Source organism: Muntiacus reevesi, chromosome 3 (assembly GCF_963930625.1).
Source record: "Muntiacus reevesi chromosome 3, mMunRee1.1, whole genome shotgun sequence".
In the NCBI taxonomy this organism is placed as follows: Eukaryota; Metazoa; Chordata; class Mammalia; order Artiodactyla; family Cervidae; genus Muntiacus; species Muntiacus reevesi.
Genome location: NC_089251.1, coordinates 169,849,284 through 169,866,229, shown reverse-complemented (window position 1 = coordinate 169,866,229; position 16,946 = coordinate 169,849,284). Strand labels below are relative to the sequence as shown.

The 16,946-nt window shown below is 39.9% G+C and overlaps 1 protein-coding gene across 8 annotated transcripts in view; it reads right to left on the bottom strand.

The window, feature by feature from the left end:
• The window catches only part of SYNE1 (spectrin repeat containing nuclear envelope protein 1), a 471,391-nt gene that overhangs the window by 382,829 nt on the left and 71,616 nt on the right, over window positions 1-16,946 (bottom strand). For all 8 annotated transcript variants that reach the window (XM_065931098.1, XM_065931099.1, XM_065931094.1 and 5 more), the window contains exon 3: window positions 5,236-5,297. In XM_065931098.1, the coding sequence (XP_065787170.1) occupies window positions 5,236-5,297 (62 nt within the window). The remainder of the gene's footprint in view (window positions 1-5,235; window positions 5,298-16,946) is intronic.

Below are 16,946 nucleotides of genomic sequence, written 5' to 3'. Positions count from 1 at the left end.
AAACTGCTGTATAGCAAAGGGAGATGGGCTCAGTGCTCTGTGACCCAGATGGATGGGGCGTGAGGAATGGAGGAGGAGATCCAAAGGGAGGAGGGTCTATGTAAACATATGGTTGATTCACTTCGTTGTATAGCAGAAATTAGCCCAACACTGTAAAGCAATTATACCCCAATTTCAAAAAATAAAATAAGGCGGGGAAAAAAGGTAAGTAGGAGCTGAGGACCAAAAATCTAAGAAATTGCTTTCACAAGAGACTGAGTAAGACTCCAGGCATGATACACGCTTCTGCGGAACCCAGGTAACTAAAATGTGTGTGTGTCTGTGTGTCTGTACAGGTGCATGCTGTCCACACCTGGAGTGACGGACACACTCTGGCTCTGGGAGCAAGCCTTCTCACAGACAGCAGGAAAAGAGACACAATGTCCAGAAAGCGAAAGTGCAAGTCGCTCAGTCATGTAAAACTCTCTGCAACCCCATGGACTGTACAGTCTGAGTTCTCCAGGCCAGAATAGTGGAGTTGGTAGCCTTTCCCTTCTCCAGGGGATCTTTCCAACCCAGGGATCGAACCCAGGTCTCCCGCGTTGCAGGCGGATTCTTTACTGGCTGAGCCACCAGGAAAACCCTACAATGTCCAGAGGCCAGACCAAAGATATGAACCTGATCCTGCTTCTGTTGCAAGAAAGGCATTAGTCTCAGAAGCAAGTGAGCACATTGCATTGAGGAGGGAAGTGTGTGCTTCCATTTAAATTTGGGTGGATATGTAAATGTGATTTCAACCATGCTGTGAAGCCTAGGATGTACAGGTTGCATGTGTTGTTGTTGTTGTTGTTTTTTAACAGAGAAGGGATACAGAGAGAAATAGAGATGGAAATAGGGATGAAGCAGGGACGGGGGATTGAGATACAGATGGAAGGGAGTTGGGTGGAGGTGCAATGGAAGGTGAGATAGGGTGGGAGAGATGGAGGTGACACAGGAGTAGAAGCAGGGTAGGAGGGAGAATGAGCCAGAAACAAGGCTGGAATAGGAAACTCAGATAGGAGGAAACTCAGATAGGAATAAAGGTGAGCAGAGGGTGGGGACGAGAGAGAGGGGTGAACAAGGAATCATGGGATCAGCTCTCAAGACATTCACAGACCCAAACATCCACTCTGTACCTCTCCTAAAACTTTCAAGTGTCAAAGCAGGGTCATGGGGTCAGATCTGATTTTCAAAATGTTTTCCAACTATGAGTGAATCAGAAAAAGGAAAATATTTTCCAAAGAAGTTGTGGTTTTGGCAAGATACCATGATGCCAGTATAGATAAGTTCTGGATAACAAGTATGGGCATCACTGTTCCAGTTGTCAAGAGACAGGAAAACAAAAAGTAATAAGAACAGAGGAGAAAACAACAACAACAAAATCTCTATGGCAGTGAGGTTCTGATGGAGCAGCTGTGGAGGGGGTAATTGTTCTGGGTCTTTCAAAATGATATCATCAACACAAAACGGTGTAAGGGAGGGAAACCAAGTGGACTTCAGGCTTACACCTGCATTAAAACCCCAGCAGCACAAAGGACCAGGTGTATGACGAAGTTCGCTACAAAATATCCTGGGTTAAGCACCTAGTAAGGTGCCAGAAATTAATCACTGTTTTCCCTCATGTGATTGATGTCTTTACTAGTCTCATAAAGTAAGGAAAGATGAAGACTCTTTGCTGCGGCTGTTTTATTAAGCAAAGGATGCTTGGTATTGTGCTCAGAGCTATTATGGTTTCTTTCTTTAAGGTGAGTAAGTTGCTTTATAATGTGTTAGCTTCGGCTGTACAACAGTGCATCAGCTATATGGATACATATATCACCTCCTTCTTAAACCTCCCTCCCACCTCACCCTCATGCCATCGTCTAGGTCACCAGGGAGCACCGAAGTGAGCTCCTGGAGTAATACAGCAGCTTCCCACAGCTATTTATTTACATGTGACAGTGTATATACGTCGACCCCAACCTCCCACGTCCCCCCACCCCTCTACCCCCTCCCTGTGTCCACACGTCTGTTTTCTATGTCTGCATGTCTATTCCTACCCTGCAAATGGGCTCATCTGGACCATTTTTCTAGATTCCACATACATGCATTAACATATAATATTTGTTTTTCTCTTTCTGACTTACTCTGTATGACCTGCATACTCTATGCCCATCCACCCCTCTACCAATGACCTAAATGTGTTTCTTTTTATGGCTAAGTAATATTCCACTGTGAATTCCAATAATTAGCATAATTAGATTTCACAGAGTTGCTGGGAAAGTGAGATATGAAATAGTATGAAATCACTTAAGATGCGCTGAATTTCTCCACCTGCTGCAGGTTCTGGAGGAGTGCTGAGATTTCAGAGTCTACCAAACCAGAGGCAGGAAGAGCAGAGAAGACACGGGGATGGTGCTGGGGGGTGGGTGCCAGGGAAACTACTTATATTCTGGAGCGTTTGCTGAGGCCTGACTCACTGTTTCACATGTGGTCAGAAATGACTTCACAAATGAGACAGGTTTGCACGAAACATTAAAGGTAGGACTTAGACATTTAGACAGGAAATAGCAGGAGCGAGGTCTCCCAGCAGGACTAAGAAAAACAACAGAAAAGGATACATACCAGTATTCCGATACCCATTTAGCACAAAAATATGCAAAGCAATTTGAAACAATGAAAAAATGGTGATAAAAGTAAAGTAGAAAATGAGCTCCTGGACTACAATCTCTCCACAAAGGCCCTTTGTATCCTGTGTGCCATGGCACACATTCTGATTTTAACTTCTTTTTAAGAATTCGGTATGTAAACAAGGGTATCCCAGGAATTCTGCTGTAAAATCTCCCACAAAGATATTCAACTTCATTAAAAAATAAATATGAAAATAATTAAAAACTTTTTCACCACTCAGATTTAAAAATACTGCTAATCTTAAAGATTATTAATAGTGTGAGGAAGTTCTCATAAGTTCTTGGTTATTTATTAAAATTATAAATGTGTGTGTGCTGCGCTGTACTCAGTCATGTCAGATTCTTTGCAACTTCATGGATTGTGGCCCTCCAGGCTCCTCTGTCCATGGAGATTCTCCAGGTAAGAATACTGGAGTGGGTTGCCATGCCCTCCTCCGGGGGATCTTCCCAACCCAGGTATTGAACCCAGTTCTCCCACATTACAGGCAGATTATTTACCATCTGAGCCACGAGGGACACCCCTGAATACTGGAGCAGGTAGCGCATCCCTTCTCCAGGGGATCTTCCCAACACAGGAATCGAACCAGGGTCTCCTGCATAGCAGGCGGATTATTCACCAGCTGAGCTACCAGGGAAGCCCACAAATGTGTATACTTGTGGACTATCCACCTATTTCTAGAAATTTATTCTAAGAAGAAAAAAATCACACAAGTGTACAGATATATATATGACCAAGGACTTTCACTGTGGTATTTTATATAACATTAACCAATTGGAAACAACCTAAGTGATCATTAACAGGCCACTATTATAGTAATTTGTAATTATAAATAGTTTTATTATATTTATAATAAAAAATGTTATCCAGCCATTAAAATGTTCCTATGACTCTGTATCTATTGACGTGGGAGGATGTGCCGAGTGAAGTCAGGCATACAGAACAGTATCCTCTAGAAGTATTTACATGCAGCTGTGCAAGTCCATGTGAAGGGAAAGAGTGATCAATACTTCAGCAATGGTTGCATCAGGATTGTGGGATTTAAGGTGATTTTTACTTTCACTGGGCTTCCCTGGTTGCTCAGATGGTAAAGAGTTCATTGGCAGTGCCAGAGACTGGGGTTCGATCCCTGGGTTGGGAAGATCCCCTGCAGAAGGGAACAGCTACCCTTCCAGTATTCTGGCCTGGAGAATCCCATGGATAGAAGAGCCTGACAGGCCACAGTCCATGGGGTCACAAAGAGTCAGACATGACTGAACGACTAACATTTTCACTTACTTTCATTATGCTTTGCTAAAAGGATTATTATCAAAATGATTTACAACTAGCACATAACCACTTCACAATATGAAAAAAACAATAACTCTATTTTTATTTTGGAAAAGCAAGAATTTTGCAGAAGATGACTAGTCTCTAGTGTAAGTAGTGGCCGTGGAGAGATGGCACCCTCCTAAGCCTGAGAAAATGGGCCCCAAAGCCCTTCAGTGCCTTGTCAGAGGGGGGATCTGGGTGCAGCCACTGGGCCAGAGAATTCCCATCTTACCAAGAGGTTTTGGAGAGAGATCCCAGAAAAGACAATCCTATTGAATCCTGTATCTAGACATGTTATGCTAGGCTCCAGTTTTTGCTGGACTGTGAGCTTCCCAAGGCCTGGGAAAGTGTCTTACTATCTTCCTTCCTGTCTCCAAAGTTTAGCATAGACACACAGTAAGCAGTAAATGCGTACCATACTAGTGAAATTGGTGGTTGTGCTTTGTTTGCTTCTGAACGGTGAAAGAAGCTTTGAGGGAAGTCCCCAGTCAAAAGTTGCTCATATTAATAGGATTATACCTTGAACACTACAGGCAGCACTTCAGCAAAGATCCTCTAACTGAATATAGAAAATCATTGTATCATTGACATTGTTTTTACAAATGCAATGTTTTTTGGTTTACACATTTGTTCATCAGTATTATGAGATTAATTTTATTGCAATGTATCTACCTGGAAATTTGTTTTACATTAATATTTATGTTCAAAATAATTACAATGAATGAATACATAGTCGCCTGACACCACCCAACATCAGTATGCATAATCTCAGAATGATTAGTCTTTGTAGTGTCCTGATCCCATAGTTATTTTTCTATAAAAGCATTTGAGAGGGGAGTCTAGACACCATCACAATCTCTTCAGATAAAATTCTTTGCTCAGGGTAGACCATTCATTGTTTCTTTCTGTTCCAAACAGAAACAAACAAACAAAAAAATCTAGCATGAATTCTCCTTCTGGTATGGCACAAAGGTTAGTACAGAAGAAAGAAGTGGGTGAAATATTCCATCAAGAATCATGGAATTGACATGAAGTATCTGCTCTTTACTCTGGTTATCTGTTGATTATCTAAAGGCAAGGTTAGCAAATGCCACACTTAGGTGACAATTAAATTCACAGGACTGCCAACACTGACTAGTTATAGTGACAATGACCGTGATAGTGTTATTTTATACTGTGAATTTAATGATTTATTGGCTCAAACTAAATAAACATAGAACTCTGGGGAGTTTTCTTTACCTTGGCCAGATGAGAGTTGATCCATTTTGTGAAAGTACGTTTTTGTACTATCTCTTGCTCATCTAGAAGAAAAAGAATTATCTGGTTAGATAACAAGTCAGGAAGTTGTATCATGAAAGAATTCATAGTCACACAATTCTAGAAATGATTATTATATATAATATATATGCTATATATAAGGCAGATTCTTTACCAACTGAGCTACCAGGGAAGCCCTAATTATCTATAATAATATATATAGATTATTTTATCTTTTAAGTCATCTTGTCAATTATTATCTTGAAGGAAAAATCAATAAAGCTCCAAATATATTAACCAATTTGACTATTTAAAAAAAAAAAATCATCAGCAAATGCTTCAAAATTTGCAATATTTTAACCATATGTTTATTTTCATTCACTTACTGAAAACTCATTGAATAATTAAACTCAATAAGCTGTTTTGGTTTTTTTTTTAAAGTTCACAGAGACCAACTAACTTCTATGGGATGCAGACAGATAAACAGGACATGGTCTCTCCACAATGACTCTAAAGGTAAATACCCAGAAGACAACATAGGCAGTATGCTCTTTGGCACTGGTCTTAGTAACAAATTTTTAATATTCATCCTCAGGCAAGGGAAACAAAAACAAAAGCAAACAAATGGGACTATATCAAACTGAAGAGTTTTTGAGCAGTGAAGGAAACTATCAACAAAACAAAAAGGGTGCCTACAGAATGGGAGAAGATATTTGCAAACGATGTATTTCATAAGATGTTAATATCCAAAATATACAAAGAACTCATATCACTCAACATCAAAAAAAAAAAAAAAATTCTAGCTGAAAAGTGGGCAGAGGATCTGAATAGATATTTTTCCAAAGAAGACATATGCATGGTCAACAGGTATGTGACACAATGCTCAACATCACTAATTATCAGGGAAATGCAAACCAAACCACAACAAGATATTATCTCACACCTATTATTACAAAAAAGCAACAAATAACAAGTGTTGGAGAAAATAACAAGGATGAAGAGAAAACAAAACCCTATGCACTATTGGAAAGAATATAAATTAGTGCAGCCACTATAGAAAATAGTATAGAGATTCCTCAAAGAATTTAAAAACAGAACTACCAAACAATCTGGCAATTCGGCTCCTGGATATTTAGAAAATGAAAATACTATTTAGAAAAGATATATGCACCCCTATATTTACTGTGGCATCATTTACAGTGCCCAAGATATGGAAACAAGCTAAGTGCCCATCAATAGATGAATGGATAAAAAACAAAGAACATGATGTGGTGTAAATCCATATTTACACCATATTAGCCAGCCATTAAAAAAGAATGAAATCTTGCCATTTGCAACAACATGGATGGATCTAGAGGGTATTATGCTAAATGAAATAAGTGAGAAAGAAAAAGATAAATCCTGTTTGATTTACTTATATGTGAAATCTAAAAATAAAAAAAATCATGGATACAGAGAACAAACAGATGGTTGCTTAGAGGCATTGAGGGGAGGAAAGAAATAGGAGAGTGAGATTAAGAGGTACAAACTTTCAGTTGCAAAATAAATGAGTCACAGGCATGAAATGTACTGGGTGAGGAATACAGTTAATTACTATGTAAAATCTTTGTATGGTGACAGTTGGTAACTAGACTTATCATGGTGATCACTTTGAAACATATGGAAATAGCGAATCACTGTGTTGTGTAACAGAAACTAGCATAGTATTTATACTTTTCAATTATACTTCAAAAACAAACAAAGTCACAGAAAAACAAATCAGATTTGTGGTTAGCAGAAGTGGGGGGGGGATTGGATGAAGGCGATCAAAAGGTGTGACTTCCAATTAAAAGATAAATTATTAAGTACTTTATTGTTGCTGCAATGCAACGAACAATGCACTACAGTAATATACAACATGATCAATACAATTAACACTGCTAGATGTTATATATGAAAGTGGTTTAATGACCACAAATCCTAAGAGCTCTCATCACAAGGAAAACATTTTTTTTTCTATTTCTTTAACTTTGAATCTATATGACATGAGGGATATTCACTAAACTTACTGTGATAATCATTTCATGGTGTATGTAAGTCAACCCATTAGGCTCTACATCTTAAACTCATATGGCGCTTCATGTCAATTTTATCTCAATAAAACTGGAAGAAAAAGGTAGAAAAAAATTATAATAAGGGTAAATATTTAGAGATGGAGAGAAATAAGAACGGGGAAGTATGTAGTGGAGGGTACAGTAATGCAACAAGATAGAAGCATTACGGGGACTTCATCCCACTGGGGAGTGTGGTGAACAGACCATAGGGTAACCTCCAAAACCCTCCACATCCTAGAGTCCACAGCCTTTGTGTGGACAGCTGCAGCCAGAACCTGTGAATTGCTTCTACTCAACAGAAGACAGCAAAGGCAATGACATGCCACACCCATGAACGTGTTACTTCATGTAAGACTCCTTCTGAGCGGACTGGAGTGATTCTCCTTTTGGCTTAAACAGCCAAATAGCCAAGATGTGACCAATCTCTGGAGGGGTTCCTGGAGCAGAGAACTGCAGGCTGTGTCAGGAAGTAGTGGGTAAGGGGGCAGCCTCCAGACAAGAGCCTGGAAGAAGCTCCATCACACACAAGGAAATGAATTCTGGATGAGTTTGAAAGTGGATTCTTCCTCATTCAGGCTCCGAACAAGAGTGTAGTCCAGCTAGCACCCTGACTGCGGACTCATGAGACCATGAGCAGAGGGCACAGCCATCTGCATGGACTCCTGACCCACGAGAATCTGGAGATAATAAACGAACATTGTTTTAAACTGCTACCAGGCTCCTCCATCCTTGGGATTCTCCAGGCAAGAATACTGGAGTGGGTTGCCATTTCCTTCTCGAGGGGATTTTCCCAACCCAGGAATCAAACCCCGCATCTCCCATACTGCAGGCAGATGCTTTACCCTCCAAGTCACCAGGGAAGCCCAATATACAAAGAAAAACAGGTCTGCTTCAAGAAGGCTTTAACTAAGAGATATAAAGAGATGGAGGCCAGGGGACTGCCCTGGTGGAAGTCTGCCTGTTTCCCATTGGTTGGGAATCTGCCTTCCAATATAGGGGACATGGGTTCATTTCCTGCTTGAGGAATTAGGATCTCCCGTGCCAATGGCAACTGAACCCACGCACCTCAGTCACAGAGTTCACATGCTCTGGAGGCCTTGGGTTGCAATGAAGGATGCTGCAGCTAAGAACTGATGCAGCCCAAAATACTAAATAAAATAGATAAAATAGTCTTTAAATGATTGAAATGGTATAACCACTTTCAAGGAAAAGGTGAATTCTACTCTCTACACCAACATCTATTGAGTGTCAACTGTTTGCTATATAAACTGATCATTATAAGGATCACAGATGAAAAAGATATCACTTCAATTCCTCACCTTTGAAAGGTGATGCTCAAAGAAATGTAATTTCAACTTTCTAAACTAAAAAACAAACAAACAAAACAAGCTTCTGGCTGAAGTCTAAATATAAGCTCTAGAGAGGTAGATTTCATCTCTGGAGCTAACCTCTCCTGGGCTTCAGGTCAGAATCCTGAACTGCCTGGTGGAATATAAACGCCTGAGGACAGTAACTTTGTTCCCAATGCCCACAAATGTGACATATAAATCCTACTGAATGCATGAAGAAAAGACACAGCAAAGTCTTTAAATTGAGAGAAAATCTGGATATATTCATAAAATTTAAAGAAACCACTATTTGTAATCACATTAAACATGCACTTTTAACTTTTAAGCACCTACCAGAAACAAACCCAAATAATAATAATGGTCAAGTTTCCTTATGTATCAGGCATTTGTTTCCCTATCTATTTATAGATCACATTACATTTAAATTGATTAATTATTATGTCTTGTGTAATAAATATTTATTAACTCATTGAATTCTTATAACAAATCTACAAGCAGGAACTACTTTAAGTCCATTTTACAAATAAGAAAACTGGGGGAATTTCCTGGTGGTCCAGTGGTTAAAAATCCACACTTCCACGACAGGGAGCAGAGGTCTGCAAGCCGCTGGCATGACCAAAAACCAAAAAGAAAGGAAACCAAAGTTCACAGAGGTTAAGCATTTTCACCAAGGTCACTCAGTGGCAGTGCCAAGTTTCAGATGCCACAAGTTTCTGAAATAAGGAGAAAAAAGAAGGGAGGGAGGGAAGGGAGGAAGGAGGGAAGAAAAAAGCAGGCTTGAGAGGGAAGATTATGAGAATTCATGCCCACTCCAAATGCATCCTGAAATATCTGGATGGAATAGCAGCATCAGCACAGAGGAGAGACGAGACGAGAAGCCAGATTAGGAGGTGGGTGCCCCTAGATAGGAACATGCAACGGGCTCTGATTCAAGACCAAGTTTTGATCCAGGTGAGTGTTACTGGGCAGATGCAGCTCAAAATCCCCTCTCCTAGAGCTTGAACTTGATTCCTTTCTAAAGGCCACACTGTGAGAATTAAAAAAACCCACAAAACTAGTTATGAAAATTTTCTAGGTCCTTCAACCCTGCGGCTTCCATCACTGCCTCTGTTTCGGTAAGAGCTGGTCCTGCAGACCTCAGGAGTTAGAGAGATGTCTACCTAGGAAAGCCGCTGGCTGCACACGGCCCTGGGTGATGTTGTCATGTGTGATAATCCCCAAATCCCACGGCAATATCCCTCTCTAAAAAATGAGGGAAAAACAAAGAGAGCTAGCTTTGATATTCAATGTCTGTATTTCTTCGCCCCGTCTATATATTTCCTCAGTACCTTGCTGTTTCAGGGCAAGATCATGATGCATGCAGACATGGGGCCCAATGCAGCAAAGGTGATTACATCTGACGATTCAGAAACTGTCACCTGACTATAGTCAATAGCTTTTTTCCTGATGAGTCATGGTAACAAAGACTGGCTGATTTCTCACACCCGTGGTTTGTCCTAAGTGACTTACACACGCACCTGGAAGCCCAGAGACCACAGGAAAAGGCAACCTGGGCTATTGAGAGACTTTGCAATCAATCACGAAAAATTTGCTGCCTAGAAGTATGTTAACTGTATTTTCATTTTGCCATGTTAATAAACTTATTCTATATACATATGTTATGTAAAATTGTGACACAGAACCCAACCATCAGCAGCTGTTAACTAGCATTACTAAATTTAAAAAAAAATTAACATAAATGCCAATATCCTCTTAACAGATGGTATCTTTTAAAATGCTAACAGTAATTGAAATTAGCATATTTCAATATATTTAACAAATTTGTCCATAAGAATTTATTTATGAGATATACAGCATCGCATTCATGGGTATGCACAAAAACATGCACATTTTTATCAGAGTTATGAACAATCATAAAAATCAAAATACTGGATTTCTAGGTATATCCATCCTTAATCAATGCTATCTTTAATACAGAAATACCAAGAAGAAAGACTGTTTAAATAGATACAGTTGTTAAGTCTGACACTGCCATCTTTGACAAAAACATTAGGGTATCACATATTAAAACATTCACAGTTTGTAATAAGTTATGATTAACTTTTTTAGTTTTTGCAGACTCTAATTATACTCTTTGGAGGCTTTAATGACAATGATGTCTAAGTCTCCTAAGAGTAAATATGTTAACTTATTTTTTTTAAATTTTTTAATATGTTAATTTAAAACAAACCAAATATTTAAAATAATATTGTTCCTAATTGCAACTAATAAAGTTTTTTCATCATTTCTGATACAGATGTATTTACCTCAAAAAAGTTGGAAAGCAATTTATAAGTAGAAACAAGGAGGTTGGATTTCTCAACACAATCAAATGTGGCTACAAAGGAAAAAACAAAAAGATATGATGACAACATAACCATTATTCATTTAATAAAAGCCTCAATTCAATGATCTAAATTAAAATTTTAGTTGTTTGGGGATCAAAATTACATGATCCAAATTGTTGATTTATAGTTACTAAAATCATCACTAGTTTTGTTATATAATATACGGGTAGGGTCTAAGGTATATCGAATATTTCAACGGAATGAAACAGTTTATAATTACCCAATGTTTAGATTTTAAATTAAACATCTACATGAAAAGGGGCTTCCCTGGTAGCTCAGCTGGTAAAGAATCCACCTGCAGTACAGAAGACCCTGGTTCAATTCCTGGGCCAGGAAGATCCACTGGAGAAGGGAACAGCCATGCACTCCAGTATTCTGACCTGGAGAATTTCATGGACTATATAGTCCATGGGGTCTCAAAGAGTTGGACATGACTGAGTGACTTTCACTTCACTTTCACTTACTTACACATGAAAAAAACTACAGGACCAGGCTATAGCTGATTACAAAACATGTCTACAAATTTCTGCCAATCCGGTCAGCACACCCTTTGCAACGTGGTTTTGCTATTCCTCTTATCAGGATAGAGAGACAGCTCCCCCCACCCCGAGCGAGTCTGGGCTGGGCTTCCCTGGTGGGTTAGTGGTAAAGAACCCGCCTGCCAATGAGGAGATGTGGGACTGATCCCTGGGTCAGGAAGATCCCCTGGAGAAGGAAATGGCAACCCAACTCCAGTATTCTTGCCTGGGAAATCCCATGGACAGAGGAGCCTGATGGGCCACAGTCCATGGTGTCATAAAAGAGTCAGACACTACTCAGCAACTGAACAACAGCAAGAGAGTCCGGGCTGGGCCTTGAGACTTGCTTTGATCAATAACATGGCTGAAGTGATTTAATCCAACTTCAGAGGCTGGGCTTTAAAAGGTCTTGAGGATCCAACGTGGCTCTCTATGAACTCTGTCCTGAGGCCACCACACCAGGAAGCTGGGACAGCGTCCTAGAGGAACAAAGTCACTTGGAAGAAACCTAAGGCACCCAGGGTGACAGCCACAACCAACTGCCAGACACGTGAGCAAGGGGACTTGCCAGCCCTGCAGATCCTCCTGCTGCACGGAGCCAAGCGCAGTCAGCGCAGGAAACGCCTAGCCCACCCACGGGACCAGCGAAACCATATGCATTATTGCATTAACTCTCTAAGACCTGACGGTGGTTTAGCAAAGGCTAATTGAAACAGATATTGCTACTAGGGGTCATGCTGCTTTAATAGAAATCTAAAACATGTGGCCTTGGCTGTGGGATGAGGTGGGGAAGGAGGCTGAAGGTCACAGAGAGATTTAGTTGAGGCTGAAAGAACAGTGAGGAAACCGCCAACCGGGACAGGAAGGAGAATTACACATATTTTCTGCGTTATATATTCTGTCATTGGAAGTAACTTGAACTTTTGCAACTGGCTAGGGGGATTTTCCTGTAGAAAGCTGTCAACTGGCTTTTTTAAACTGTGCATTATAAGGTCCTGGGGTTGCAAAGAGTTGGACATGACTGAGCGACTGAACTGAATTGATAAGGTCCTAGAAGAAAGGGAGATGAACCAAAGAAGAAACTATTAAGTCTGCAAACAGAACTTAGAGGAAACATAGAAAGCCTTTGATATGGTGCAGTGGAAAAAATTGTTGTTCTGTCATTGTCAGTCTCTCATGGAAAAAGATTTGCAAAGCAAAAAATAGCTTCAGGATAACAGTAAATCAAGAATGTGACTGTAACACCATTGTGAAGAACTCAGAAAGATTTAAGGCAGTGCTTGGTTGATGATCCCAAGCAGACAAACCAGCTTCTGAGAAACTTAAGGGCATTGCCAACTGCAGTCTCACCTGTGAGGCAAACTTTAATTCAGACTTTGGGTTTGGAGGGCACATGATAAACTCCAAGCAGATTTAGGAAAAGCCAACAAATCTGTTAAGCAAAAATGCCACCCGTTGGAACTAAAGGGACCAGATAATTCAAAATGAAGAGAAGATTTTGGAATCACAAATGTATATGGCTAAGAAGAGGCTAAGAAGACTGTCAGCCACAAACATGAGCCACTTCTTATCAAAAAGACAGGGAATGACCCTTGTTCTTGAATGAAAGGGATGGGCCACCTGTGCCTGGCTGGATTTCGGGATAACTTCAGAGCATGATTGCCATCTCCTTTCCATTCTTCCCTTTTCTGAACAGAAGCATCTGTTGCCATGGTCCCTCCCTGTCTCAAGACTGCATGTTGGATGGATGGGAAGCAGTAACCTCTCTTTTTAGTTTCCAGACCAAGGGATTGAGGGAACTTGCACCTGAGGAGCCTCACCTGTGTCTGGACCTGATGAAGATCACACAACACTGGAGTTGGAGCTTGCTGACATAGTTGGATGACATTTTTGATTTCTTGAGAGGTGATGAGTGCATTCTGATGTACAAAGAATATAAATCATAGTGACCAGAGCACAGATTTTAAATTATGGACACAAACGCCTCCAATTCCAAAATACATCTTCTTTTGCAATGTGACTTTGTCCTTCCTCCCTTCAAGGGTAGAATTGATTTCCTCTCTCCTTGAATCCGATCTTGCATTGTATTGACTTTGATCAATAATGCAGCATAAATGACTTTATATCATCTGATTCTAGGGCTTAAGAAGTCTTACAGTTTCTATTTTAGCTGTCTTGCATCTCTGTCCTAAAGTCACCAAGCAAAGCAAGTGGTCTACACGGGAGGATGAGAGTCCAGGTGGAGAAGAATTGAAATGCCCTATCCAATGGCCAAAACCAACTGCCAGACATGGGGAGAAGCCATCTTTGACCTTCTAGTTTGGCCAACCCTGTAGATGAACACGGGCCCGGTGAAATCAGCAAACTGAGACCCATCTAAGGCTTCAGAGCTGATGCATCTGTTAACTCCCCCTTCCCACACCCCCACAGAGACCTGCTTACAAATCCACCTTGGGAAGAAAGCATTTCCCCCATCATTGTATCCCTAGAAAGTAACCCACTGCCTGGCACATTGTCTCATATATGCACTCCTCAGAAAACCATTCATTTTTAAACTATAAACTAACCAGCCAACCCACAGATCATGAGAAGTGATGAATTATGACTGTTCAAGCCACAAAGTTTTGGAGTGGTTTGTAACACAGCAAAAGCATTTACTTGTGTGACAGATACACACACACACACACACACACACACACACACCCTTCCAGAAGACCCTTTTGTCTTCTGCAATAAAAAGAGTCTAGGCTTGCTTGATTGGCTCCATCTGCTGGGTCTTTGGTTTTCTGATCAGATGAGCCATGGACAGAAAAGGCAAGGGAACAAGGGCATCCAAAGTTTCCCTGCACACGTTCAGCATAGACAAAAAGGGGACAGAGAAGGAGAGAAGAAGAGAGCTAATGAAAGAATGAGATTGAGGGAAAAGATGAGTACAGGGAATTTTTAAGGATTTTTGCTTATACTGAGTGCTCTAATCACTGCTTCAATTTTTTTCAAGCACAGGTTGGTAAAGATAAACTGCTCTGAAGATTTCTGGAAGTGAAGCTGTATATCATATATATGTAAAAGCAATGACTAGACTAAAAGAGCCTAGTTTTATTAAAGTTACATTTGCAAAATTTAGTATCATCTCAGTTTAAATCTAAGGCACAAGGTATGATAAAAATATAATTATCTTGATTCCCAAATGAGAAATTCCTCAGCCTCTACCCTATTGACAGTTGGGGCAGGATAATTACTTGTTCTGAGAGGCTGTCTCGTGAATTAGAGGATGTTTAGCAGTGTCCTTTGGCTCTACTCATTAATTGACAAGAGCACGCCTCTCTCCTCCCACCCAATAAGTTGTGACAATAAAAAAAATCTTCACATTGTCAAAAGTCTACTGGGGAAAAATCACCCCCAGTTGAGAATCACTGGCCTAAGCTGTGTCCTTTGCATTTATGTGTATGAAGTGGTATGAATATTTGAAAATTTTATATTGGTTTCAATTGAATTATTATTGTCCAATTAACTACACCCAAAAGTCACAATCATATTGGGTTATTCCCACAGCTTGTACATTTATTTAGACAAAAATTAACCCTGAGATATATTTAAGAAATGGCAGAATGCAGTAAGTCTAGCATATTTGCTAAAAGGATTACATGATTTTTCCAATATGAATACAATATCCTACTGTGTCTGAGGTGCTGTCATTCAAATCTGGAAAATCTGGTCATGTGTGATGGGGAGTGGGTGTGTATATATCCTGATATTGTGTTTGATTTATTTAACTTTTCTAAACCTTTTTAAGTTTTTTTCAGAGATGTAGAAAACAACACAAAACAAGGTAATTTTTCAGCTTCAGTTGGTTGTTGTTAGTTAAAAATATACTCTGAAACATTCATTATAACATTTTAATTTTATCACTGTCAGGCAAGGAAAAGCATAGCATATGTCAGTCAGCAATTAGAAAAACATTTAAATATTTAGAGAACTTTCATATATTTGTTTGAGAGGCAGTTAAATAAGTTTTCTAAGGACCCCTAGATCAGACAGTAGCCCAGGCAGGGGGTTAGTCTCTAAGAACAAGCAATGGGGAAAGGAAATGCATTCTTACCATGAGGAATTTTAATTAGGTATGTATAGGGGTGTGGTAGAAAGTAACAGATACATTGGCTTTGAACCCTTAAAGAGGCCTCCGTTTCAGATGTTTTTAGTAAAAAATCATTTGGTGGGGAAGAAAAAAACCATCGAGAAAGGCGGTTTATAATCTTTCTTTATCCTCAGTTCAGTTCAGTTCAGTCGCTCAGTCGTGTCCAATTCTTTGCAATCCCATGAATCACAGCACGCCAGGCCTCCCTGCCCATCACCAACTCCTGGAGTTTACTCAAACTCATGTCCATCGAGTCGGTGATGCCATCCAGCCATCTCATCCTCTGTCATCCCCTTCTCCTCCTGACCCTAATCCCTCCCAGCATCAGGGTCTTTTCCAATGAGTCAACTCTTCGCACGAGGTGGCCAAAGTATTGTAGTTTCAGCTTCAGCATCAGTCCTTCCAATTCTTTATCCTACTTAATGTTAAAATTCATACTTTTCTTTGCATAAATATTAAAGTCTCTGATTACGAAGTGCTGTCACAGCCCCTGATTGGGGATGATACACATCGAGTAGCATGCCTATCATATTATATTTCTAAGCTCCAAAAGATTCTGAATTTGAAAACAACAAAGCCTAGACTTCTGCACAAAGGACTGTACAATGATAGAGATGTATCCTACAGAGGAGTAATAATATTTAAGAGAACATAAGCAATAGATATAATAAGAGATTGACAGCAACAGAGTTCATATGGCCATTCATACTGGGGCTTCCTTCATTATCTTCTAGTTCTAAACAAAGACAATAAATGTGAATAGTTCTGGCAGAAATCTGGGGCATTCCTCTACCATTTTGCTTCCTCTGTTTGTGGGTGTAAACATTGCAAAAGAAGATAATCACATGGCAAATTAATAAAATACCTTATATTTTTACAACTTGAATTTACTCTTGTTTTCATGTATACGTCTCATTTAAATTCACACAAGTAGCCTGGCCACACAGACAGAGGAGGTATCATTAGTTCAGATGGAAATAAGGCATTGAACCATGGTGGGGTTAAGAAATATGCCAGAAATCTAGAAACGTGAACGTGGGCAAGAAAGTTATAGAAGCATGGCCAGAGTTTAGGAAGACTGACTCCTAATCGTAATCCCTTCACTGATTGTTTGGTTCATGTATTTAATACATGTCAGTATGCCCCTCTTGTGTACCAGCATCCACCTCTGACCAACTATGGGTGCAATCAGAGAGGATGGACGTGGCTGC